The sequence below is a fragment of the Pezoporus flaviventris genome, unplaced genomic scaffold (assembly GCF_033815535.1).
Source record: "Pezoporus flaviventris isolate CSIRO_AGI_PZ_B2104156 unplaced genomic scaffold, CSIRO_AGI_Pfla_v1 ptg000040l, whole genome shotgun sequence".
Taxonomy (NCBI): Eukaryota; Metazoa; Chordata; class Aves; order Psittaciformes; family Psittacidae; genus Pezoporus; species Pezoporus flaviventris.
The window spans coordinates 2,210,936-2,235,985 of NW_026892588.1; the positions used below are offsets into that span (position 1 = coordinate 2,210,936).

At 47.1% G+C, this 25,050-nt stretch overlaps 1 protein-coding gene across 3 annotated transcripts in view; it reads left to right on the forward strand.

Annotated features, from left to right (window-relative positions):
- Positions 1–25,050, forward strand: part of ST6GAL1 (ST6 beta-galactoside alpha-2,6-sialyltransferase 1) — a 44,830-nt gene that overhangs the window by 13,999 nt on the left and 5,781 nt on the right. For all 3 annotated transcript variants that reach the window (XM_061465426.1, XM_061465428.1, XM_061465427.1), the window contains 3 exons: positions 16,796–16,923; positions 18,174–18,846; positions 22,906–23,003. In XM_061465426.1, the coding sequence (XP_061321410.1) occupies positions 18,225–18,846; positions 22,906–23,003 (720 nt within the window). In that variant the 5' untranslated portion in view covers positions 16,796–16,923; positions 18,174–18,224. The remainder of the gene's footprint in view (positions 1–16,795; positions 16,924–18,173; positions 18,847–22,905; positions 23,004–25,050) is intronic.

A 25,050-nucleotide genomic window follows, 5' to 3' on the forward strand; every position in this document is an offset into this window, starting at 1 on the left:
CTCTCTTGTAGTAAGGAGCCCAGAGCTGAACACAGGATTCGAGGTGCGGCCTCACCAGTGCCCAGTGCAGGAGAATGATCACTGCCCTGGCCCTGCTGTCACACAGATGCAGATACAGGCCAGGATGATGGTGGCTGCCCTGGCACAAGCTGCTCATGTTCAGCTCCATCAGTCCGCACCCCCAGGTCCTTTTCCATGAGCAGTTTCCAGCTGTACTTCCGCATGCCTGGAGCACTGCAGGGGGGTGCTGTGGCCCAAGCACAGATCCGGTGTGACTGTCCTCAGCGCCTCATTCCAGCTCCTGGCTGAGGCCTTGTCTCACTTCACATCCCACTCCAGGCAGACCAGGCTCACATCCCCTCACCTGGCTGGCACCACCGGAGGGTGCGGCAGTCTCCAGCCGTGGTGGTGTGTGTTCGTGTCCCTGCTCCTCAATGGGACACCATGGCAGCAAGCATCATCAGTGCCCTCCTGACCATGCTGGCACCCAGTGCCAGCCCTGCTGCGCCGCATGGCCTGCGGGCACGCCGGGGTGGTGCTGCTCTGCAGAGGTTTAATGATTTCCTATTTAACTGTAATTAACCCAACGGGCAGGGTTTAGATGATTACGTTGCAGTAGAGTTGTGGTGGCAGGGTTTCTAATTTTGGGATGAATTGGCGTTAACAGTTAGGCAATAAACAAATAACGTTTCTGTTTAGACTGCAGGATGCTTTCCTCTGCCAAAGCAGCCGTCAGGCAGTTGGTTGTGCTGCAGCTGGTTGTAGTGGGAAAGAGAAGTAATTTCTCGCCTCTGGAAAGAAAATAGAATGTAAGTGTTTGCTGGCTGCCAGCAGGAGGGGTGCTGAATGATCCTTCCCCTGCCACAGTGTGCTGCAGTGGGTTAGAGACCTTGGATGGGTCAGACTGGCAGTGATTTGGGATATCGGCATATTAGGAGCTCTCCTGAAGCTGCAAGTGCTTGGGTTCCCTGCTGAGCGCAGAGAGCTGGGCTGTTGGACTCAGGAGTGAAACATATGCCAGGCCATGCACATACACTGGAAACTTGCCCAGGGCAGGATAATTACAGGAGGCAGCGTTTTTCGTGCGGACCATGTGCTCTTACTTGCTAAACAGTCTTGTGATTAATATCTTATTTAAGAGGATTTTAGGACACGTGCTGCAGTTACACTGAGTTTCTTTTAGAAGTAGGGGAGAGTTTAGAAAAATAAACTTGGTAAAGGCTCTTTTGTGTTTCCAGCAAGGATCATCAGATAAGTGCAGAGCATCACTGCTCCGTTGCATCCATATAGGTGGTGGGTTTTGCTATTAAGGGTTCAGTGGAAGAAGGATCTGCACGAGGGGCTTTGCACATGTGGTTATACAGGCTGCACTGCTGAGATCTTCTTAGGGACCCAGAACTCTAATGCTGAGGGTGCGCTCTTCTGCCCTGATTTCAGCATTAGCAGCTCACCCTGACTCCTGGTGTTAGACCCTGGCGAGTTCTACAGCCAGCAGGTCTTCACCAGCAGACTTTGCCTTCAAAGTAAGGCTCTGTGTGCTGTTTCAGTCGAGCATAAGTTATGCTTAAAGGTGCTGGTGACTCAGTTGTTAGTCTTACCCAGGACCATATTGCCTGTGGTGTGGGCACAGCAGCATCTGTGGGCTCTGGGCATTTCTACATTACCGCTGACGTGGTGTGTGATGCTGGCTGGTGGTTGTGGTTCCTGGCTTAGTGGTTTTGAATCAGACTGTTGTAGCTGTCTAACATGTTCTCCTTAACTTCTTTCCTAGGCTAGAAACTCGCTTAAAAGGAAGATGGGAGCATGAAGGTTTGCGTATAGAGCATGGATATACTTCCCATGGTGGTACCTACTACAGATTTTATCTGGCAATCTGCTTCTGCCTGGATGGGTTTGACAGGAACCACTGTGGAAAGCAAAGGAACCTGGAGATGAAGGTGATGACCTCTTCTTTACCCTCCCCTTTTTTTTCTTTCACATGGCTGCAGCAAGAGCAGAGCTGCAGTTGGCATCATGGGGCCACAGAGGTTCTGCTCTTAGCACTGGGACTGTGTTGTGTCGCTTGCAGAATTGAGAGAATGGTAAAGATAGTGGAAAGGGTTCTTTGCCATTCTCCTTGCAACTATCCTGTATTTCTCTTTTAAACCAAATTAAAACATTTATTCTGCTTCTTGTGGTAGCCCTTGTAGATATTGCTACGTATCAGTTATGCTTCAGAGATGCGTGTCCAAGATCCAATGACTATTCTGACTTGCAAAAAAATCAGTGGAAGATGGGTGTTGGGGCTTGTTTTGGTTAAGGCCTTCCCTAGAAGCCATACTGCTGGTGGTGCTAGGTTAGAGTGGTGATGCCACTGGTTTTCCTTTCTCGCTCCCCCAGTGGCATCCTGCCCCTTGTTGCAGCACTGCAAGCCTTTAGCGGCTGCCTCTTGGGATGGTGAGCTAGTCTAAAGGATCCATATCACATCTTAAGTATTCCTAGAGCTCTGTGCTTCAGCTTTGGGCCTGATTAGTCCAGTAGGTGTGTGAATACTGCTACCTTTTGGCATACGATTAGTGTACACCATAAAGTTTTGATCATGCAAATCTTGGGCAGCTTGAGCCATTGCAGTGACTGGGGAAGGCGGTGATACTGGACCGCCCCCCCCCCCCATTTTTGTGCAATGAAACCTAACTTGGTAGGGGGCATTTTTAGAGGTAACCTCAAATATAAGTATTGGGGTTTTGCCTGTTTTCATGTGTGAAGGAAGTTTAGGAGGGCCTCATTTTTATAGCTGCTTCTTTAAATCCTTAACTTGCGGACGCCAAGAGTGCCAGATGCTGCTCCCCACTTCCTCCTCTGCTGAGAACATGCTAATCTCTTCTCTGCTTAAAACCTGAATCTTTAATATGGAAAATGTACCACCGTTTCTTCCTTTCTGGCCAGGAACATTTCTCCCTCCTAGTGTTGTATTACCTTTTAGCATTGCTAACTGAAACACTTGGGCTGGGGTGGTGGAGTTCCAGCAGCCTGCCTACCTGGGGCTGCTGGATTTCCATCCCCAATGAGGGCAAAGAGCAGCCAAAACTTCCACGGATGTCAAGACAGAGCAGTATGGAGCTTGGGGAGTGTTGGCAGGAGGCGCAATGCACTGCTGGAGGTATGTGAGTGGAGAACAAAGAACATGGCACATTGTCTTGGGTGTCTTTGGCAGCTGCTCTTTTCATGGAGAAAGAATGAAACTAAACTGGTGGTGTCTTGACTTGTGGTTAGGTGGGATTTGGGTATGGAGCAGTGGATCACAAAAGCAGGTCAGCCGTGGAGCTCTGCCCTATAAAGCTTTTTTTGATTTTTAAAGCAAAGGAGGCTTTGTGAGGTTTGTTGGGTTGTTTGGGGGTAGTTTTTTAGTTTGGTTTTTCTTCCTTATTCCTCTGTGTAAATCCTCTGCTTGCTGAACAAAGACATGACTTGAGGTGTGACCTAAAGTGGGCTAGTGGGATCTTGTGTAGGCATGGGAGTCAGCCTGTCTCGGGAGGTGTGGAAGCACGGGGCAGCTCTGTGTGCATGTGTGACATACAGATATGCAGCACTGACTGATGGCTGTTATTTTGCCCTTAGCTGGATGCCAGTCATTGGGACAGCTGACATCTAAGGCCAAGCCAGGTTCACTTTTAGTGCGGGTATTCCTTCTGTTAATGTGCTTTGGTAATGCTCAAATGAAGAATTATCTGCCATTTGGGCAAGGACAAAATGTCAAGGCCCTTTTGAAGTGCTCAGAAGTCTTCATGTTGAACAGCCAAACCTAATCCCCTGTTAACTAAATATGTTTTCAGACTAGGCAGCCTGGTTAGACCCAGCTTGTAATATGCAAAGGATGCTGGAGGGAGTTAAGTATTTGAGAACCAGCAAAATTTGGGCTGTAATATCTGTATTTGTCTGCAATATCTGTACCTCTCAGTCTGCTCAGGCCTCTTGTCAGCAGTTATGCTGTTAATATCTGAAATGGAAAAGGGCCTTTTCTCTTTCTGCCTTTGGGGACATCTGAAATAGGGAAGTAAGTCCAAAAATAGGCACAAACCCTCCCTTCACCCCCCAGTGCTCTGTGTGGCTCAGTGGGAGCCTCCAACCCCTGCTGCTTTAGAAAGTGACTTGTGGCCAAGCAGAGCCTGCCTGTTGGAGAAGCGGGACCGCTGATGTTTTGGGTCTATGTGGTGTAAGGCAGAGAGAACGACAAGGATGTGCTTCAGTGTGTGGCATCCAGGTTTAGCAATGGTTCTCCAAGGTGGGTGTCCAGACCAGTAAGCATGCTCAGCAAAAACTTGGCCATGATATAAAATACAGCTCCCTTTAATGATAATAGGGTGATGCATATATAATCATATTGTGTAAGATTAACAGACTACTTAATTCTGCGTCCTAATGCTAGAGTGTGGTACCAGCCCATCTGTTTGTTAACACTGCAATTTTACACATGTTTTGCTCACAGTAAATGATTTCTTCCTCATGTCTAATCTCAGTCTCCCCTCTGTCAGGTTAAAGCCATTTCCCCTTGTCCTGTCACTACAGGGCCCTGTCAGAAGCCCCTCTCCGGGTTGCTTGTCTCCCCTTTAGGCAGTAGGAGCTGCTCTAAGGTCTCTCTGGAGCCTTCTCTTCTCCAGGCTGACCCAGCCCAGCTCTCTCAGCCTGTTCTACCTCAAACATTGCTTCACACTGAAGCACCCTGTGGGACTTGTGCATGAGCTCTGAAACATCTTGGCGAGCAGGGGACATGAGCCCAGAGCAGGCTCTGCACACAGATCTGGGAGAGGTGGGAGAAGAGCTGGCCAAAAATACAGATAAGGAAAGTTTTTCCAACAAGGCAGGTCTGTGGAGAGTGGGAGGAAGGCTGGAGGTGGGTATACAGATCTCACCAAGGCAGCTGCCTGCCATTGCACAGTGTGCAGACGCCATGGAGATTAGGGCATCGCCTCGTGCAGTGCTGATGCTGGATGGGGTGAGAAGGGCATTAGGGAGGATTTCCCAGGAGGAAGAGGAGAGCCCTGGAGGAGCAGACACAGTAAGGAGGCAACTGCTTCCTCACCTCTAGCCCTCCTCCCACACAGCGCTATGCATCCTTCCTCACTTAAAATAGCTCTGAAGTGCTGCGGCCCTGAGGAGCAGTTTTGCCGAGAGCTAACCACCAGCGCTGCGGTGTGGGTGCTTGATCAGACGGTGCAGAGCACTCACTGTCAGCTCCCTAGCAGCAGCAGCACCGGGTGAAGTCAGAGGGTTGAGGGGAGCCGGTGCCTTCAGACCAGCGAGTGGGAAACTTCTGCTGTGCTTTCCTGCTTGCTCACAAACGGGTTCTCACCTCTCTGGGCTGTAATCTGCCTCCGTCTCTGAAAGTGCTCCCGTGTTTGGCCAACTATTAAAGACCTCCTGAAAAGGGCATGGAAGGTTAGCTGCAAGTGAGCTCATTTCTGAAGCACTGGTGCTCCATCCTGTCCAAGCTGGTTACAGATAAAGCCTTCTGGAGATCTGGCTCTCCATCCTATACGAGCTGGTTACAGAGAAAGCCTTCTGAAGGTCAGGCAAGGTAAGGTTTTATACACAACCCAAAGTGAGAGTCAAACTGGGGCAGGCTTATAATTTTTAGCCCTATATTTTAGGGAAAAATAATGTTGTTGTTCCTAGCAGATGCCAACAACATCCTGGCCTGCATCCCCAGCAGCTTGAGCAGCAGGTCAAGGGAGGGAATTCTCCCCCTCTGCTGTGCTTTGGTGAGACTGCCTCCCCCCCCCCCCCCCCAGTCCTGCATCCAGCTCTGGGGCAACAGCACAAAAGGGAGGTGGAGCTGTTGGAGCAAGTCCAGAGGAGGCCCTGGAGATGCTGCGAGGGCTGGAGCAGCTCTGCTCTGGAGCCAGGCTGAGGGAGCTGGGCTGGTTCAGCCTGGAGAAGAGAAAGGTCAGTAAGGGGAGACCTTAGAGCAGCTCCAGTGCCTAAAGGGGCTACAGGAAACCTGGAGAGGGGCTTTTGACAAGGGCCTGTAGGGACAGGACAAGGGGGGATGGCTTTAACCTGACAGAGGGGAGACTGACATGAGACATGAGGAAGGAGATCTTCATTATAATGGTGCTGAGATGCTGGCACAGGGTGCCCAGAGAAGCTGTGGCTGCCCCATCCCTGGCAGTGTTCAAGGCCAGGTTGGCCACAGGGCCTTGGAGCAGCCTGCTCTAGTGGAAGGTGTCCCTGCCTGTGGCAGAGGGTTGGAACTGGATGAGCTTTAAGGTCCTTTCCAACCCAGATCACTCTGTGGTTCTATGAGTCTGTTGATTTTTTTTAACTAGTGATTTCTACATCTAATACTTCAGAAAAAGGAAGAAAAAATCCGAGCAGATGACTTGTATGTTGTCAAGGGAAATTACTTTTACAACACTGGACTCTGTGTGTTGGACAGCTTAGGAAAAACCTTTGATTTCATTAATATCAATTTCATACTGTATTGTGAATGCATTATCTCCTGATGCAAAAATAGGTGGGAACAGGTATGTAAGTAGGTAAGTACATGTATTTGTTCTATATCCAAGAGATAGAGACACCCATTTCAGAGGAAACAGAAGGACCTTAGCTGGATTGCCCTGATTCTTGTGTGCCTGGAAATAAGAAAACAAATAAAACCCCAGTGTAATGCAAATCAATAATCCCATACTAGTGTGAGAGGGTTTTGCTAGTCTTCTCTGCAGTTTTTCCATACTTTGATACTGGAGTGTCATGGCTTCTTCTACATGCAGGGAGATACTCTAACCAGCATACCGAGGGCTTGAGGATTCCCTGCCAGTTTAGCCTCAGGGGCTACTGGTATGATGGCCTGAAGATGGAAATAAAATAGCGTGCCTCCTGTCAGAAGAGGGCCAGGACTGTGTACCTTCAGATGCTTGTGCAAGCCTAAAACATGGTGTGATAGAAGCTCAGCTTCCATCCTGAGGAGCTACAGTGAGAGATTGTGGAAAGCAGTGAGGTACAGTGGTGGTAAGGATCCCTTTGGTGAGAGGAGGGGGGAAGGGGGATGTGAAGGGTCACCAAGGTTCATCTCCCATGAGACTATGGTGGCGTTCTTTAAAAAAGAACACTTGTAAAACTTGTCCCTTAAACGCATACTGGAGTAAAAGTAGGCAGGTTTGTTTAAACAAAATGAATGATTAAATCTAAAGCTTGATCTAAGCCAGATCAAAAGTCACCCATGTTTGAAGTTCAGTGAACTTTAAGCCCAGTGCTTTTCCACTTTAAGCTTGGGTCCAGTGTTTAGCAGCAAGAGGAAACAGGCTTGTGCTGGATAGGGCATGAGATCACCCTTGCATTGCTTAGCACTGTGCGGGATGTTAGGGTGTGTGAGATTTACGGTGTGTGAGATCACTGCCGTGTGGAAACACCCCGTCCTTGATCTAAAGCAGCTGAGTGTGGTGTCCTCGTCCTGTGAGTCACTCCCAGCAGCTGGCAGCCACCACTGTGCATGTGAAACATCTTGCCTGGATTTGCCAGGTTCCGTGTCTGCACAGAAATCTGGGATGCGGATAGCTCTGGCACTTGTACCTAGGCGTGCGGTCCATCGAGGTGTGTAACTGCAAGAGATGACTTTAAACAGTATTTGCTGCACAGTCTCATCTCAGAGACAAGTTTTGCAGTGTTCTGCACCTTGTCCCTGGTTTCTAAAGGTTTCTTCTAACAAGACATCAAGTGTTTCCATCCATGCTGGGAAGCAGTTTCTGACCAAAGAGGGTTTGAGTCAGGTAAAACCCAACAAAAAGAAGTTTCCCAAGCATGGTCTGACATCTATTGGTTGCATTAGCTGCTTGGATTACTGCATTTCCCAGCAGCAGGACACCAACAGGAATAAGGAATGCCCCCTCAATCCTCCTGATGAGGAACATGTTATTTTTTGAGTTTCCCTTTAGGATTTTCTTGGTGAAGAAGATGAAGCTGGGATTGGCAGAGCTATGAAATAGCTGAACTGAGGATGGTGCTGAAAATGCTGGCAGGACTTGAGTATTTAAACAGAAGCAATTGATGATGTTATAAAAAGAAGAATTGTGGTGTAGATAAACTTGGGTTTCTCCTGGGGCACGAGCTCTGTGAAATAATACTTTTACATGTGTGATCATCTTTGGGCCATCTACTTCTTGAAATGGCTCCATTTTTAGCAGTTATGGATAGAACACCAGGTGGGGGGCGAGGAGTGGAGTCTTGTAACTAGTAATGGAAATCATTGGTGGTTGAGAATGACCTCTTCCGAAGCCATCTGTCCTAGGCATTACAAATGCCCAACTTCTGTGTTTGGGGTGAGTTTCCTTCACCAAAGAAGGCACCTGGTGTCTTTGTGTCCAAGTGGCAGTGAGTGGATAAGAAGAGAGCTTTGTGCTTGTGTGCGTCAGTTAACAATGGCAGTAACATCCTCCTCCCATATCTCATCCCCTCCTTCAATATCTCATCCTTTCTTCCCCTGAAGTGCTGGCTGGTCCTGGGGGAAAACAGGCATCTTTCATTGCTCTGGGAGGCTCAGAGAGCTTTTTTAGGTCATACAAGAGCTCTTTCAGGCTGCTGAAATATATCATGCTAAAAGCAGTACGAGAGACAACATTGATTGGAGGAGATACAAAAATGTCTGAGGCCTCCTTTGCTGCTTTAGGGAGTAACTCGTGTTTTTGTTGGGATTATCTGTCTGGATCTCTTCCTTCGTGCTGAGCTGCTACCTGGCTTTGATGAAAACCACATTTGGGTTGAGATTCACTGATAGTCTTGCCTTTTTTTAACTCCTGAGCCCTGCATGCTCAGCTGTGCCAGTGAGGCAGTGCCATCGGGTTGGCAAGATGGGTTGGCATCCTTCATAGTGGAGGCACAAGCTCCTGCTTGCATGAAGTCTCTGTGGCCTTAAAAACCAGAGGGGAGAAAGCAGCCTGCTTCAAGGGGAGGTGCATGGTTCAGATTCAGGGTGGATCCATCTAACTGCCATCTGCAAGCTCTGCTGCCAGGCTTACCTCTGAAGTGGCAGCCATAGTAAGTGAGTGATGTGTTTGGGGGCAGGAGCTGGGTAGTGCTTCCAGGCTTTACACCTGGTTATCTGATAGAGGAAAAAGCAGACTAAAACCACTTGGAATAGAAGAGATGAAATAGAGCAGAGAGACACTAAGATGTCCTTCATTGCATTTTGATTCCCCCTGAACCTCAGTAAACTTTAAATGTGTTTCAATTTCACAAGCATGCTGTTTTCTGAAAGCAACTATGTAGATTTGCACTTCAGATCACGATGATGCTGATATTGATCCATCATTGGGATGCTGTCGGGATGTGTAGGTGGGGAAGAAAAAGGGAATTCTTTGCATAGGTTTTGCCTAGGTTTGCATGGTATCTGGCACTGTGGAGCTGCCAGGTGTACTGCATGCTCTGCTTGGGGCCTGTGAGCTGGAGCTGGTGCTAGGCTGTGATACGTCCTCCACCCCATCAAAGAGTGGGTATTGAGCACTGGTTTTAGAGGCACCTCTTTGCTCCTGCAAAGCATTCTCCATGCTGGGTCCTTAAAGCAGAGGACATAGTCTTGGGTACGGGTAGGAGGTACCACTGAACATGTTTTCCTTTCCTAAATGCCTGGGGGAATCGTGAGGGAAGAAGATAGCAAGGTTTTGAATGAAGGCTTTATCAGGCAAGTTTCATTAATGTTTTCTGTTTGCATAAATACATATGTGAAACTTTGAGGGGGGAGGAGAGTCTTAAGCTCTTTAAATGTCTTCAAATATATCTAGGCCCTCAGATTTCATGCTATACATTTATACTGTTTATGATTTATAAAATTGAATTTTATTTGGACACGGTCACTCTCTTAGTGATGTTCTTCTGGTTTATTGACAGTAGATACGTTTGAAATGATTCCACAAGGGGATAGTGTTAATAGGTGGATAAATCACACTTGTGCTTGACAAAGCAAAGCAGCACTTGCTGTTACTAACACCTGAAGTCCAGCCACACCGTGAGCTCCCTGTGCACGGATGTGACTTGCTGATGTGCCTTGGCAAAATGTGTATTTGACATCTGCTACTGTAAATATTTTGCCTTCTGATAACTCAGCTGTTGTTTCAACGTTTAGTGGTATGCAGGGCTTTGGGGTATATGGATTCCTGGGTATCTGCTACCTCAGCTGCTCTGCTGCAGCCGGACTGAATTTGGACCAGAGCTTCCTTCAGTTATACCCAGCTTTCATCTAGTCATTGCAGTCTTCATTTAACCAGTGGAACTGATGATGCGTGGTAGAAGCAATACCAGTTTAGCTTACCTAAGACAGCAGCTATGGAGGGTGAAAGGAAGCATATAACCATAAAATCATAGAATGGTTTGGGTCGGAAGGGGCCTTAAAGCTCATCCAGTTTCAACCCTCTGCCATAGGCAGGGACACCTTCCACTAGAGCAGGTTGCTCCAAGCCCCTGTGTCCAGCCTGGCCTTGAACACTGCCAGGGATGGGGCAGCCACAGCTTCTCTGGGCACCCTGCACCAGCGCCTCAGCACCCTCACAAGGAAGAATTTCTTCCCAATGTCTAATCTAAATGTCCCCTGTTAAACTGCTGGCCTGTCCTTTTCAGCATGGGTTACCTGGTTCAGATGCCCAGGTGCAGATTTCTCATTGCATATGTCATACTTGATAACATAAAGTGGTTTATTAGAGCTGAGCTCAAACAGCTCCAAACATGCACTTTGTTTAAGACCGTGCTGCGGTAGGCACTGGTCCTGGGCCCAAGCTGCGCAGACATCTGGCAGGATGGCGGGAGCTGGAGATGGGAAGCCTCTTGCCTTGGGTCTCTGTGGCCAGTGGTGACCATGAGGTTGCTTCTTCCTAATAGAGCATCTGCAGTGTTCAGAAGCAAAACTGCTGCTTTTTAACTGGAGCAGAAGGGGAGGCAATGTGCTGCTGTGCAGAGTCATCCTCCAAAACCAATATGGGACCAAAAAGGGGAAAGAAAGGGCTGACAGCCAGAATTTAAGGTTTCTGCTTTTATTAAATCCCAGTGTTTGTTGACATGTCAAACCAAAATGAAACACATGCTTAAACTTTCCCCTGTGCCTCCCCGTAAAATCTGCCTCTCCTGTTCTCCTAGAGGACTCTTTTTGCCAGCTATGGCAGCAGCATATTTTTTCTGGCACATGCAGAGATTTTTAATGCAGGCGGGACTAATGGAATGATTTATTTTGTTAGCAAGTGACTTGGTTAGGGTCTCAATGCATCATCTGAAATGTAACTGCATTCCTCACTTCTTCATTCTCCACATAAAAATTCCTCATTCTGCACTTCCTCCCCCCTTTTTGTTCTGTTTGATGACATTGGAAACACTTATTGAAATGTATGGCTCAACAGATGTTTTATTTTCACAGCACAGTTGTGTTTGGGGAAAAAAACGCACAAGCCAGTCTTCCCTGTTTATGTATTTACAAAACTGAATTAACAGGCCAGGCTAAATAAAGTCCCAGATGGATCTTCTGAAACTCAGCTCCAGAGAAACAGATCTTTAGCTTGATCAAATGTATTATCACCTTTCATCTGATGTAGCAAGTATAAGAGAAGTTCAGCTTCTTCATTTGCAAAATGGCATGTGATCATAGTTTGTTTAACACTATAAAGGCTCTTGATATTTATTTCTCCTCAGGATAGGAATAGGGAATTTAAAGGGCGGATGTGGATTTTAGGTTGCTGCTCGAATCCCAGTTTTTTCCCCTCTTCGCTTTCTCTGGGTATGTTATTTGATTTGAATGGAGGGATTTCATCCCCAGCAGTGTTCAAGGCCAGGCTGGACAGAGTCTTGGGTGATGGGGGCTAGTGTGAGGTGTCCCTGCCCATGGCAGGGAGTTGGAACCAGGTCCTTTCCAATCCTAGCTATTCTATAATCCCTGCCCTACACCTTCATGGCTTTCCTCTTTAGGTAACCTCTTTCTCACACACCTTCATGTGAACTCATTCTGCCTCTGCTACCAGCCATTACCCTCTTCACAGGCACTGGCTGGATTAAAGGGTTAGTAAGAGTAAGAAGAATGGACAAGAAAGAGAATAAAAAAGTGTCACTAAAGTATAAAATGTTCACAGAGAGGAGCATAAAACCAGTTAAAAATACTGCAGCAAAACCTAGGAAAAAAAAGTGGCACAGATGTGAGTACAGATGGAAATGCATGAATGAAGGAAACCTGGAAAAAGCTGTAAATGCTCTAAGTTTAAATATGACGTCATTATCACATTACTCCCAAAAAAGACTGAGGAACAACTTGCTAAAGTAAAAAGCTTTTGTGCATACATCAGAGGCAAGAAAACTGCAGGTGAATGATGCTGATGTAAGAATGGAGGGAGCAGGAGAGGCATAGTAGAGCAGGTGGATATGATCCCTGCATGTGCCCGTCCCCAAGGACTGCATCTCTTAAATTGCCATTTAATTGAAATGAAAGGTGTTATTTGACATGATTGGATCCCATCAGTGTTCCTCTGAAATGCATTGCTTCAGAGCAGTAAACATAATAAAAATAACCAACAGCAGTAGAATATATAAGGACTAATGGAGAAATCTCATCCGTTCAAATCAATCTGCCTGTTTCCTCTTCTCTCCTTTTCAGAAGTTAGTGAACCTAGAGAGAGGGAAACAGCGTGCTTGAATTTTCCAGGTTTTGGTGAGATTGCTCACGGAGATCCTCAGGGAAAAAAAAAAAAAAAAACAAAATATAATACCCTAAACTATTGTGGGATGAGAAAGCTCCTGTCTGGATTAGTGACTGCCTTGTGGGTAGGAAACCAAGGGGTCAGGTTTCACAATATCACAGAAGTCCCACAGGGATTCGCTCTGAGATCTCCGCCGTTGAGCAGCGATAGCAGGGTCTGCAAAGGAGAGGAGGAAGGGCTGGGTTAAGGGCTTGGCTGGCTTTGTCTCCTGCAAGTTGCTGGGACTAGAGTAAGATATTGAGCAGAGCTGCAGAGGGATCCAGTGATCCTGAGTGTCTGAGCAGCAAAGGAAGCTTGCGCTGGCAGGGGTAAGACAATGCTCTTCAGTAGTGTTTTATTCCTGCCCTCCACCCTGTGCTGCTATTGAGGGACAACTCTCAGTGAGTCAGTGCTGCTTGCAAAATACCCTGAAGTCATCACCGACAGTCTAGAGCTGAGGGCTTTAAAAACAGCCAGGAAGGGAAATAGAAGTGGAGGAAGTTTTGGAGGGAGAACAAAGCAGCCCCATGGGTATGTTGCTGCCAGAGCACGTGGCCTGAGCGTGTGTGGTTGGGGTGTCCCTGTGTGCCTGCCTGGAGGGATGTTCATGCGCAGCTAATGGTGCTGGAGAAGCTGGCAGAGAGAGTTGGAGGTATGGAAAAGCTTCTGTGCAAGGAGGGTTTGGAACTCCCGGGATTCAGGCTGGAAGAGCAGCCAGTGAGGATAGGGGGGTGTTGGGAGAGGTGGTGTGACCGTGAAGGATGTGCAGAAGTGCAGGCAGACGGGCTTTGCCGGTATGAAGTGGCGCGAGGAGGGGTTGACCCTGGACAGTGCGCGTTTGCAGGATTCATGGTCTCAGGCTGTCTGGGAAATGCAGGTGGTTTCAAGAAGCAATTAAACAAATGTGCAGAGGATGGGCATTGGTACTGCTGATGACGCAGCTTTTTGGATGCTGTGTGCATTTACTGGAAGAGAAATACATTTATACGTTGGTCTGTACTTACGTGGTTTCTCTGTGCATCTGCTGTCGGTCAGTTACTATCAGAGACAGGTAAGGGCTTGATGGACTTTTTGTTTAACAAGGTGGAGACACTGTTGTTAGCAGTTTTAGGGTTAATCTGCTGTGGGGAAATCAGGATTGTTTGCTATTCTCTGCCAGGGCACTGCTGCCCGCAGCTCCCTGGGTGCACAGCAGCATCTTAACCATCCCTGCTTGGATGGTTCCAAGCTCAGTGAGACACTTGGACAATAGAGGTTAAGTATAAGAGTGTGTGGGCAGGATATAGTTCCGTGACTGCCTTGAAGATACTGCATTACTCACTTGTTCTCTGCACAGGATTAATTTACCCCCAGAGGACTTGTTGTGTGGGCTTAGCCTGCCTGCTGGCCAGCCAGCGCTATACCCCATGGCCACATCAGGCTCTAGGTGTCAGGAAGGCAGCAGCTATTTGTTTAAGTATTTTTATAGGTTTGGGAGTGTTGGGGTTTGTTGTCCTTTCTTAGTACTACTCATAGCTGACACTCTGAGCTTTGTTTGATGGTAAGTTTCCATCACCTTTAAAAGAGCACCTTTGTACTAACTGCTGTGATACAGAAGCTCACCCAAGTGACTCAGCTAGAGGTGTGGAAAGAGAACACTGCTTGTGAGCTATCCCATTTGGCCTGGAAGAGCAAATGCCTTCCTGCTCCACAGAAAAGGTTTGGTGGCAGAATGCTTGAGAGGGACCTCATGCTAGGACACTACTTGTACATATAAAATCAAATCATATCATATGAAGTAGTAGTAATAATTAAACTGGTCCACAGCAAATCCAGGGTGGACAAGAGGTACCTAGAAATGTTATGTCCCTGCTAAAATGTTCTTGCTTGCAGAACCTACTTTGCCACCCTACAAATCAAAGCAAAATAACTGTTCATGTTGCAACACCATGCGCAGTCGTCAAAGGCAAGGACTGTGTTATGCTGGGTGCTGAAGGTGGGTACTACAGGTTCCCTTGCATGGCCTGGAGAGGAGAAGAAGTGGTGTGACTTGTTTGGCATCCTCTGCTGTGTGACATCAGGAGTGTTTCAGCAGGAACTTGCAATGGCCTGTAAGATTGTTCCACTGTGGTGAACCTGCCACTCCTAGATTATCCTAGCCTTGGGAAACAAAAGCTCAGGGTACCGAGATATGCCCATAATCACTTACACATGGAAAGCCCTCAGGAGAGGCTTCTGAAGTCAAAAGCGTGGCAGAGCCCCACAGGGCCTTGGTTCTGCAGGGTGGGAGGACAGCCAGCGCATCTCCTGTGGTGTGGAGCATCTCTCCTGCATGTGCAGATGATCTTGTTTGAGTTTCCTGGAAGCCAGTCACTTATCGTGTGTAAAAAGTATAGTGTGAATAAAGTCAGATTGGGGGCTGCATGAAGCATGGCTGGAGGGAGATGTCTCAGGGCTTTGTCCTAAGCTGATGCCTGATAACTCTGTTTTGGAGTATCTTGATTTGGAAAGCATTGCTGTCTAAGTGTGGTTTACCTGCAGAGCCTCTGACAGTGTGGAAGCTGAAGCAGCAGTGCTTTCCCCTTTAGGAGGTAGCTTTTGCAGTCTCCTGCCTTGACGTGGCTCTGTTCCCAAGGGCAGCAGGCAGACATCGAGCAGGCTGGCCCAGAGGGGTTTCCATCTGCAAAGGCGACAGGGGAGAGGCAGGGCTGAGAGTGTCTTACAGAGACCACAGCAGAACAGGAACTGTGGAGAAGGACTTGGGGGTGTTGGGTGATGAGAAGCTCCCCATGACCCGGCTTCAGTGTGCACTTGAGTTCAGAAACCACCCGTGTGCTGGGCTGCATCCCCAGGGTGTGAGCAGCAGGTCAAGGGAGGGAATTCTCCCCCTCTGTGTTCTGGGAAGACCCCACTTGGAGTACTGATGCAGTTCTGGTGTCCCCAACACAAGGAGGACCAGGTTGGACAGGGTCTTGAACAACCTGCTGTAGTGGAAGATGTCCCTGCCCGTGGCAAGGGGGTTGGTACTGGATGAGCTTAAGGTCCTTTCCAACCCAAACCATTCTGTGGTTCTAACTGCTCTCTGAAGAGAGCAAAGCAATGTCCTGCCTCCTCTCCTGACTGCTCCAGACTGCTGTACCTCTGCATCTGAAACCACTGGCCAAAAAGATTCAGCATGCTTTTCTAGTGCTGGCTTCTCAAGCAAATGGAAAGCGAGATGGTCTGTCAAGGCAGGGGAGATTACTTCAATAAAGGCTAGAATTACTCATGCTTCTCTAATCTTTTTGTTGTTATTTAAGAACTGGAGGTAGAACAATGTTTGCTTTTAACTTTTAGGGTGCTCTGTAAGAAATCAAGTTATGATCCTTAATAGAGTTAAAAGAAAATAGAAATAGCCAGCATTAGGGTGCTTTAATAATTTTGTATTTAATCCTGTGAAGGGTAGCATTTCTGTTTTAGCTTATGTGGCATTGTACTGACTCAGAGTTCCTGCAAAAGCAAGCTACTTCTGGAATTGTATAATGCTGTGAAATCTCCCTTTCTCTTGCTGTATTTCCTTGGTAGAGTGAAGTTGTAAAGTCTAAACCACATTTGTCTGTTTTTTGATGACCTGTGTGTTGAGATACATGTTGTAAAACAGCTTTTCATACAACTCACTTGCTCTAAGAAAGCCCTTGCATTTGAGGAAGAGTGCACAAATTGCCCAAGAATGGGCAGGAAGATATTTCCCTCAGAAAAGTTAGCTCTTTCTTTCCTTTTCTGTCCTCTGTTCATCGTGTTATAAGCATCAGTGATGGGATTTTCCAGTCACTGTATTACGGGTGTATCCACCGCTCAGAGCCTTCTCGGTAGAGAAGGCTGTGGGTCTGGTGGAGGCATAGAGCAGCCAGCCTGTGAAACAGTTCCTGCTTTAGCTGAGAGTAGGTTTCAGGCTAAGAAGGAAGATGCCCATTCCGAGTGGGCATTTAAGTGTTGAAAAGGCTTATGTGTTGCTAATGTGTTTGCTGCTGGCCTTTCGGAACTTAACAGCTTCTTGGGGACTGCAGGACTCATCTGAAGAAATACTTTCCCATTCCCAGAATGACAAAGTTCTTCCACAATAATGGTTTGGTTTCTTTTTTGTCTCCTTATTTTTGCAGGTGTTTCTTGAGCTCTCCAGTGCATCACAGAGCTGCTGTGTTTTGGAGCGTCCTGCTTAAATCCTCGGAAGAAAATCTGCCAACAACCAAAAATGACTTGAGGTGGAGAGCTGCTGCCTCATCCACAGGTAGTGTTTTGGTAGCTCAGTAACTTCTCAATACCGGAGCTTAGCACTGCTTGCTTTCAGGAAGTTGCTGGAGGAGGGAGTTGCTACTAATGCCTCTTTAGGATGGGTAGCGATTTGCATGTGTTTGTCTCCTGAAGACACCCATGTCTCTATACTGCTCCCATGGTTTTTGGGCGCACTGCAGAGCAGCCATGTAGGAAAATGAGCATCTGCCCTCCTATGTTCTGCGGTTTCATGCTCTGCTCACAAGGTGTTTATGCCTCAGCAGATGTTTCTTCCACCAGCCCCTTGTGCTGCCCAGGTTGAGCTACCATTTGGACACTCCTATTGAATTTCCCCCTTGTATAGCATGATGGGAGCTGGAGGTGTCTGCTAGCGTGAGGTAGCACAAGAGAGGACAGGCAGTGCTGTACAACAGGGTTTGGCTTTGCTTTCTCCAGGGGTGACATACCTTGAGTAATATTTATCAGAGTGCATTTATGAACCAAACATGCCTCAAACCCTACTGTAGATTAATGGGCTCCCAGCTGTTTAGAGAGGTTTTATGTTGGGAATGCACTCAGACAACTGCAGGCTTGCAGGAGTTTCCTGAGAAGCCACCCAAGTATAGCGGTACCAGGCTGGTGAAGCTCCTGGTGTTCATGACATCGCAGCTTTTGGGTTTTCGTCCCCATAGTTATATGCCCCATTATATGCTTCATTGGTGTTCATGCTTATGGTCAAGCAGGAGCTCAGTTCTGGAAATGCTAGTGATGGGATTTCGATATTGGCTGGCTGGGATGGGAGATGAAGGGAAGTGAAATGGAGACTTACCCTGCTGCTGGTACGATACTGGCAAGGTTAAATTTAACTGTTACTTGTGGCAGGGAACAGGGAAAAGGTCTGAGTGGCAATGGCCTCAGACCGCTTTTAGCATCTGAGGCTAATAGGCAGCTCAGTTCTTTCTGCTTAGTATTTGACGTGGTGGACTTTGAAATGAGATCTTTAAACAGCCTGAAATTGTAAAATTGCCCCTATGTTCTCTTTTCCCTCTTCCATTGCCCACACATTGATGTTTATAACTCTCATATATCTATATTCAAGTCTAGGTTGGATGGGGCTTTGGGCAACCTGCTCTAGTGGAAGGTGTCCCTGTCTGTGGCAGGGGGACTGGAACTGGGTGGTCTTCAAGGTCCTTCCAGCCCAAGCATTCTATGGTATATGTGTGCCTGTGCACACAGCCCTGACTGAGATGTTTTCCTGTCTTCCAGGACCAGCTTTCTGCCTCATGTTCATTGTCCCATTTGGATGCACCATACACTATGGTTCACGTCAATGTGTTGAAAAAATTAATGTGTGTTCTTGTGGTGATACTGGTAGCGCTGACAATTTGCTTGTGGAGAGAGACGAGAAGAAGCTACTATGTTCCTTTCAAGACTGAGACTGATGATTTACAGACTTCAGAAAAGTGGAACCCACTTAAATCTCAGGGCCTTTTCCGTGAAGCAGCCAGTGAACTGGGGGCGATACCAAAAACATGGTTTGGTAACCGCAACCAAGCAAAAGACGGCATCTCTGGAATAGCTGAGAAGTCCAAGAAAGTAACAGACTCTATGAAGGTATGGGATAAGGACAGTTCATCAAGAAATCTCATACCTAGGCTGCAGAAGGTCAGAAAAAACTACCTGTCCATGAACAAGTACAATGTGACTTACAAGGGGAAGAGGAATGCTGCTAAACTCAGCCCAGAGAAGCTGCTTTGCCAGCTACGGAACAGGGTAAACATCACCATGATACAGGGATCGGATGGTCCTTTTGGTACCTCTGAATGGCAGCAATACCTACCAGGGAAAAGCCTCAAGGAAACAGTGGGCCACCTGGGCCGCTGTGCTGTCGTGTCCTCAGCAGGGTCCCTGCGATCATCTCGTCTGGGACAAGAGATAGGTTGGTGTCTTTCTATTAGCATAAAGTCAAATTACATTGTTTTATAACTAATGCTGAATAGAAGCAACCTACTGTCATGCTGTTCCCAATAAGTCTGATGCGGTGTGTTTAAAATAAGTTGAAATATTATCCTTAAACTTCTTCTAAAGTTAATGAATGTTACAGCCTAGGAGGAGGTAAGAATCATGATCAGACTTTCTCTTCCTCTCTGGGGGTGTAGGCTGCACAGGGTAGGCTGCATTTTGATGCCCTGACTCACAGTGCTTGGGAGCCTTAGACCTTGGACAGACCAAAATAGGCAAGCCCCAAGGGAGTGTAAGTGTTGGGTTCAGCTAAGAGGACATGACACATGTGCAGGTAATTCTATTCCAGCTAGTCCTTTCAACATTCATGATCACATTGGCATCACTAGAGGGTAGCACTAATACTGGATACCAGAGAGCGGTTCCTTAAGTGTTTGTTTCTTGAGAGAGTTTGGCTGGGTTAAGTAATGCCAATGCCCTCATTGCATAGTCAACAGTCAGAAATCTGTTTATTCAGAAAGACTTCTTTAGAGAAGAAAGAAAATACTAAATTAGAGTAAAAGAAACCTGAACACAGCCCTTAGCAATGTGCTGTACTTGACCCAGCATTGAGCAGGGGCCGGGCGCAGGCAGTCTTCATAGGTCCCTTTCAGTCTCGGTGATGCTGTGGTTCTTGTGGCTTTCATTCTGCATCATAAGGCAGTATCTTGAGTTTGAGTGGCCCAGAAGACCATGGCAAAACTTTTACAGGGCTTTATTTTATCTCTTCTTTAGACCAAGTTTGATGGTGCTTTGCAAAGTCTTACTTGACCATATTTATCTGACGTTAATGCATTAATTAATAAATGCTGAAGCATTGGTCTTGTACTGAATGTGTTGGTACCAAAGCATTTTGTATCTTTAAGTAAGAAGCATGCAGGGGAAACCACCTCTCCAGCCTTCTACTCAGGATTTTGTGACTGGCAGAAAATTCTCCTGTGCCTGCAGTTCCCTCAGCTTTCTTCACTAATCCTTGTTTGAGGCTCACACTTTCCTAAACTGCAGCTTCACTGAAGAAGTTTTAAAGCCTAGAGGAGTTTTCTCTCCAGTGGAAGTTATTTGCAGACATCAGTGTGTTCATAAGTTGTCTGTTGGATCATGTCCCTTTGGCCCGGACTAAGCTGCAAGGAACCTTATCCTCTGAAACAAGTAGATGGATAGCTTTTAATCCATTATTCATGGACATCTTGGGTAAAGCCTCCAGTCATAATCCTTCATAGTTCCTTCATAGTCCCTGGATCGTTATGGGAGGGTCAGTGGTTTGTTCTGGTACTTTCTCAGAAGTTCTCTTCCAATCTCCTCTGTGCATAGAATAAGGCTGAACAGCCTGAAGTGTGTTAAAATGCTATGAAAGATGTGATGAAAAAGGTTGTGGTGGTATGAACCAGGATAGCGTTGCCTCCTGGTAAAAACTGCATCTGGGATGTGATTGTTTCCACCTCTTGGGAGTGTTTGAGGTCAGGTGGGTCAAGGCTTGGGAAGCCAGTTCTGACTTTTCCTTTGAGTACCTTTGACTGGTTTAGGTGCCTCCTGAAGTCCAGCAGCTAAAAGTTTCTATGGCAGTGACCTTATGTTGAATGTGATCCCCTGACACAGCTGGCTTGTGTGCAGGGGTGTCTCTGTTAGACCCCTTCACACTGATAAAACTTCTCTCTCCTCTGTAACGAGACCCTCTCAAGAGCTGAGGGTTTATGGACTGTGGTAATGCAGCCCATGAAAGTACCGGATTCAGAATTGGAGCAGCCAGGAAATGCAATGGGCTGTGCTCTGGCTGTGACACAGCTGGAAGGATGTCAGGCATGGAAACCCAATTCATTGTTCCTACAGCCTGTCTCTGAACCTGTCCCCGAAACTGAAGCACCAGTTCGTTCCAGATCACAAGGGGTGGATGCTGTGAAGGTCACTGTTGTAATGTGCCCGAGGCAAATGCCGTTAACCCCTGCTGGTGTCTGTGGCTTGTGTTCCTCACACCTTGGTCGCAGACTTTAACCTTTCTGCTCAAGCAGTCATCTCTGCTAGTGCAGAGTTTGGGGCACTTGCAACCTTGAGTTGAATATTGAACACTTCAGGAGAATTCAGTGTATTTATATACTTCTTTCCCTAGTTTTCACGTGATGTATTTCCACGTAGGAAGAGTGGCGGTTTTGTTGGAGGAAGGAGCCAAAAAGGTGCTAGATCTGACAAGCTTACACTTGTGCAGATGAGCACAGCGGATTGCTGAGTAGTTGTTCCAGGAAATACTTGTTCTGTGTAATCACATCAAATGAGCAATTAGTCAGTGTAAGGGAGCCTGGCAGAGCAGAACAGGGAGAAGCTTGCGAACAGCAGCTCATATCTTACTGGGCTCTTGGTGTTACTGGAGTTCATGACTTACCAGTGAAAAATGTGATAGGAGAAATAGCAAGTGCAGCACAACCACCTGGAGACAGAGTGCTTCAAATAGCCAGGAACTCTGCCTGAGCAGTCACTAAACACCCTTTAAAAATGCAGATTTAGGGCATAATAACACTTGGTGTCTGGCAGAAGTTAAATGGGAAAATTATAACCCTTTACTCTGTGGGCGCAAGGTGGGATGCGGAGTTAAGGGTCTGTAGTGGTAACTACAGAGCTGCTTCTCAGCATGGACAAGTTCTTTTCAGGAATATCACTTTTCTAGGTTTTGTGTGTTGTTTTGGAAGGCTTCCAGACAAGATTCGCTTGTCTATGAGAATAAAGTAGCTGAGAAACTAGTCTTTGCTGCCAGTGATTATTGATCCTCCAGCATTGCTCCTGAGGATAGCCATGTTTTCAAGACAATGATCTTGGAAAGACCCCATTACAAGGGCCTGTAGTGACAGGACAATGGGGGAATGGCTTTAATCTGACAGAGGGGAGATTGAGATCAGACATTGGGAAGAAATTCTTCCCTGTGAGGGTGCTGAGGTGCTGGCACAGGGTGCCCAGAGAAGCTGTGGCTGCCCCATCCCTGGCAGTGCTCAAGGCCAGGCTGGACACAGGGGCTTGGAGCAGCCTGGTCTGGTGGAAGGTGTCCCTGCCCGTGGCAGGGGGTTGGAGCTGGATGAGCTTTAAGGTCCTTTCCAACCCAAACCAGTCTGGGATTCTCTGTTTCTGGACCAGGTGAGTCCTTCTGCCCTGCCTGGGGACTCCAGAATTTTACAGGGGCCCCAGGGCAGCTGCCGTGAGCTGTGGTTGTGTGGCCCCAGTGCAAAGGCAGTGAAGTTGGTCCGAACCCACTAAATCAATGCTTCTGACCACATGAAATGTTTTCTACACAAATCTAGCCAGCGGGTATGGGGAAGCCAGGGTGACAGGCATGAACGCCCTCTGTCCTGAAGCAGCAGCAGCCTGGTTCTGTGGCATTACAACAGCCTGGCTGGCTGTGCCAAGGCAGAGGAGGGTGCTAGAGGAATGCTGTGCTATCTTGAGAGATGATGCCAGCAGAGGAAAATGCAGTGAATCCCGAGGCATGTAACAAGCTGTGCCTGTTAAATGCACAGTGGTGGTTTTATTTCTGTAACGTGGGAGGCTGAAGTCAGCTCTACTTTCCACTGTGGTTATTATACATGTGTCTCAGGCTGGTCAGCCTCCAGGCTACAAGAGAGGACGCTGGCTCACTGTTATTTCCGAGTTCCTTAGTTTGCAGGCAACCACGTGGCAAATTAATTATACATCGGTCTATCTGCTGGTGAAGGGTTTGGAAAGAAAAAGAGGGAGGGAGATGCTGTGCTCCTCTGTGCAAAGTGAATGTTAGGGCTGCTCTCTCAGCCTGCCAGGGGACTGTGGTTTAAGGTAGTGAGGTTTTAAAAGTACACTGATCATGAAGTCAGACTAACAACTTCTTCCACAGAATCAGACTTGGTACTTCCAGTTGTCACATGGAAAGCCAGGAACTGGCCAGATTGCATTAGAAATGTAGGTGAATAAACTATTGCACATCCCTCATATCACTCAAAAGTCAGTTGTCAGCTCACAGGTTTTCACTCTGGTTTGCTTTCAGACAGCCATGATGCCGTCTTGCGATTCAATGGGGCTCCTATCAAGGGGTTTCAGGAAGATGTGGGGCAAAAGACAACCATTCGTCTTGTGAACTCCCAGGTAGGTCTTATGGACGTGTGCCAACATGGCAGAGCTGTGCACCCCCCCTGTGCTGCCTGGGAGCTGAGCAGCAGGCTAATACAGCCACGTCCTCGGGGCTGCAGTGTTCATCTGCTGCTAGGAGGTCTTTTAAATGAAGCTGGGCAGAACAGGGCTTTCTACATGTGCCTTTTGATGTCCTTGCTTCTTGTGCAAATGCTGTTGCTCTCTTTCTGCTCCTGTGTCTTGCTTTCTCCCCTTGCTGCCATGCTCTGTTCTGGTGCTTGCTGCATCTAACTCCCCTGTGTTAAACCATCAGTCTGACGTGTGTTCCTGTCTGAACCGTACTGGTTTTAGGAAACATGTCTGGCTGCTGGCCTCCTTCTTCCTCTGCCCTGTTTGACTTCTCACTTTTTTTATCTTTCACTTCTGTGTGTGTTTTTGTGATGTCAGATGGGTGTTATCACTAAAGAAAACTTTCTCTGGAGGATATACTCATGGCCAAACTACTGCTTTATGAAGTCATTTATCAGCAAAAACATGAACCTGACCTGTGTGTTATATACCAGGGTTATCTGCGCAGGGAGGAGGGGAAGCGTGTGATTATACAGCTGTAATATAGCAGCCATAGCTCTCCATGTGGATGCTCATATTTTAGACCAAGTAGAGTTACAGCCATGTCATATAGTGCTTCGGTTCTCCATGCAATTCAGCCTGCAGATGTGGGGGGTGTTTTTCATCTGCCACCATCTCCTCTGACTGGAGACACCATCTTAGAAAACCTCAGTTACGAGGAGAGCAAAACTGTTGCAGTTTTTACAGGCTAAAGTTAACTTACAAATGCCGCCTTGATCTAGCTGCTGAACAGGGCAGAAGATGCTCTCCATGTGACTGGTTGCAGGAGTCTTGCTTCTGGAGTTTCAAAGCTGAACAGCTCTGCTTGCAGTCCCTGTTATCTTCAGGGATCACTGCTCTGGGAGCCTGGTTCTCCTCTGTGTTTTTTCATAATAGCTCAGTGCTGTTCTAGTTATGGTGACATGATTTTAACCTTCTTTTTAGTGGGGTTGCCTGATTACATTTTGTATTCAGCTTGCTGCAGGAACTGTGCCTTGCCTTTCTGGTTGCTCTTGCAGGCATCAGGTCCTAGCTGGACAAGCTCTAATTTGTAATTTGTCCTGGCTGCTCTTCTAACTAGTCACTGTGAACAGGGATGGGGTTGTGGCTTGGTTCCTCTTACTGACCAATCCTTAGTCCATTCCCAAAGTGAAGGAGATGTCAGGACAGGGAGGGAATTAAGGATCCTCAGATTAGAGAACAGGCTCATAGATCCCCAAGCGTGGTAGCTTGGTGTTTATTTCTAAATAAAGAAATTATTTCACATTATCTTGCTTATTTTCTTAGGCTTTCACTGGTTCATCAGTAACGCTTCCTTTAATGGCGCGTTTTCCTGCAATCTTACACAAGGCATCAATTTGCCCTGGGAAGGCAGTCACGTCTTACAAAAATAAGGGCTGAAAAGTGTGTGTGGGGAATGCTAATGTTGTTCTAATGTAGGCCACAACTCCTTTCTGCAGAGCTGACCAAGAACTGGAGTATCTCGTTCCTTCCAGCCCTTGTTTACAGTTCTCCTCAGCTGGCTTCTCGCTGTCATGGAAAGCACTCTCTGCTTTGGCTGCGTTTGCTGTTATTGGCGCTAATGAGTCTGCAGGGAGGAAGAGAAAGGAGATAGCACATTGGTGGAATGGAGTAAGATTGTGATGGGAAAGGGGAGCATGTTTAGATTACAGGGCATTGACTGCAGTAGCCAAAGGAACTCATGTTGATACAGTCAATAAACATACCAGAAGGGTAGGGCTGTACTAGCGAGATACTTGCTAAACAGTGAATTGACCAAACAACAAAATAACTAGAAAATCAGTAGATCAGATAATTAAGATCAAAAAGCTGGGTAAGACAAATAAATCATGTAGCAATTGAACTGAATGTAACTACTTAGAAAGAATCAGTTGCTATTAAACAGAACAAATAGGCACTAAAGGTATCTGGGGAGTCGGATTCGTCCAGCAGA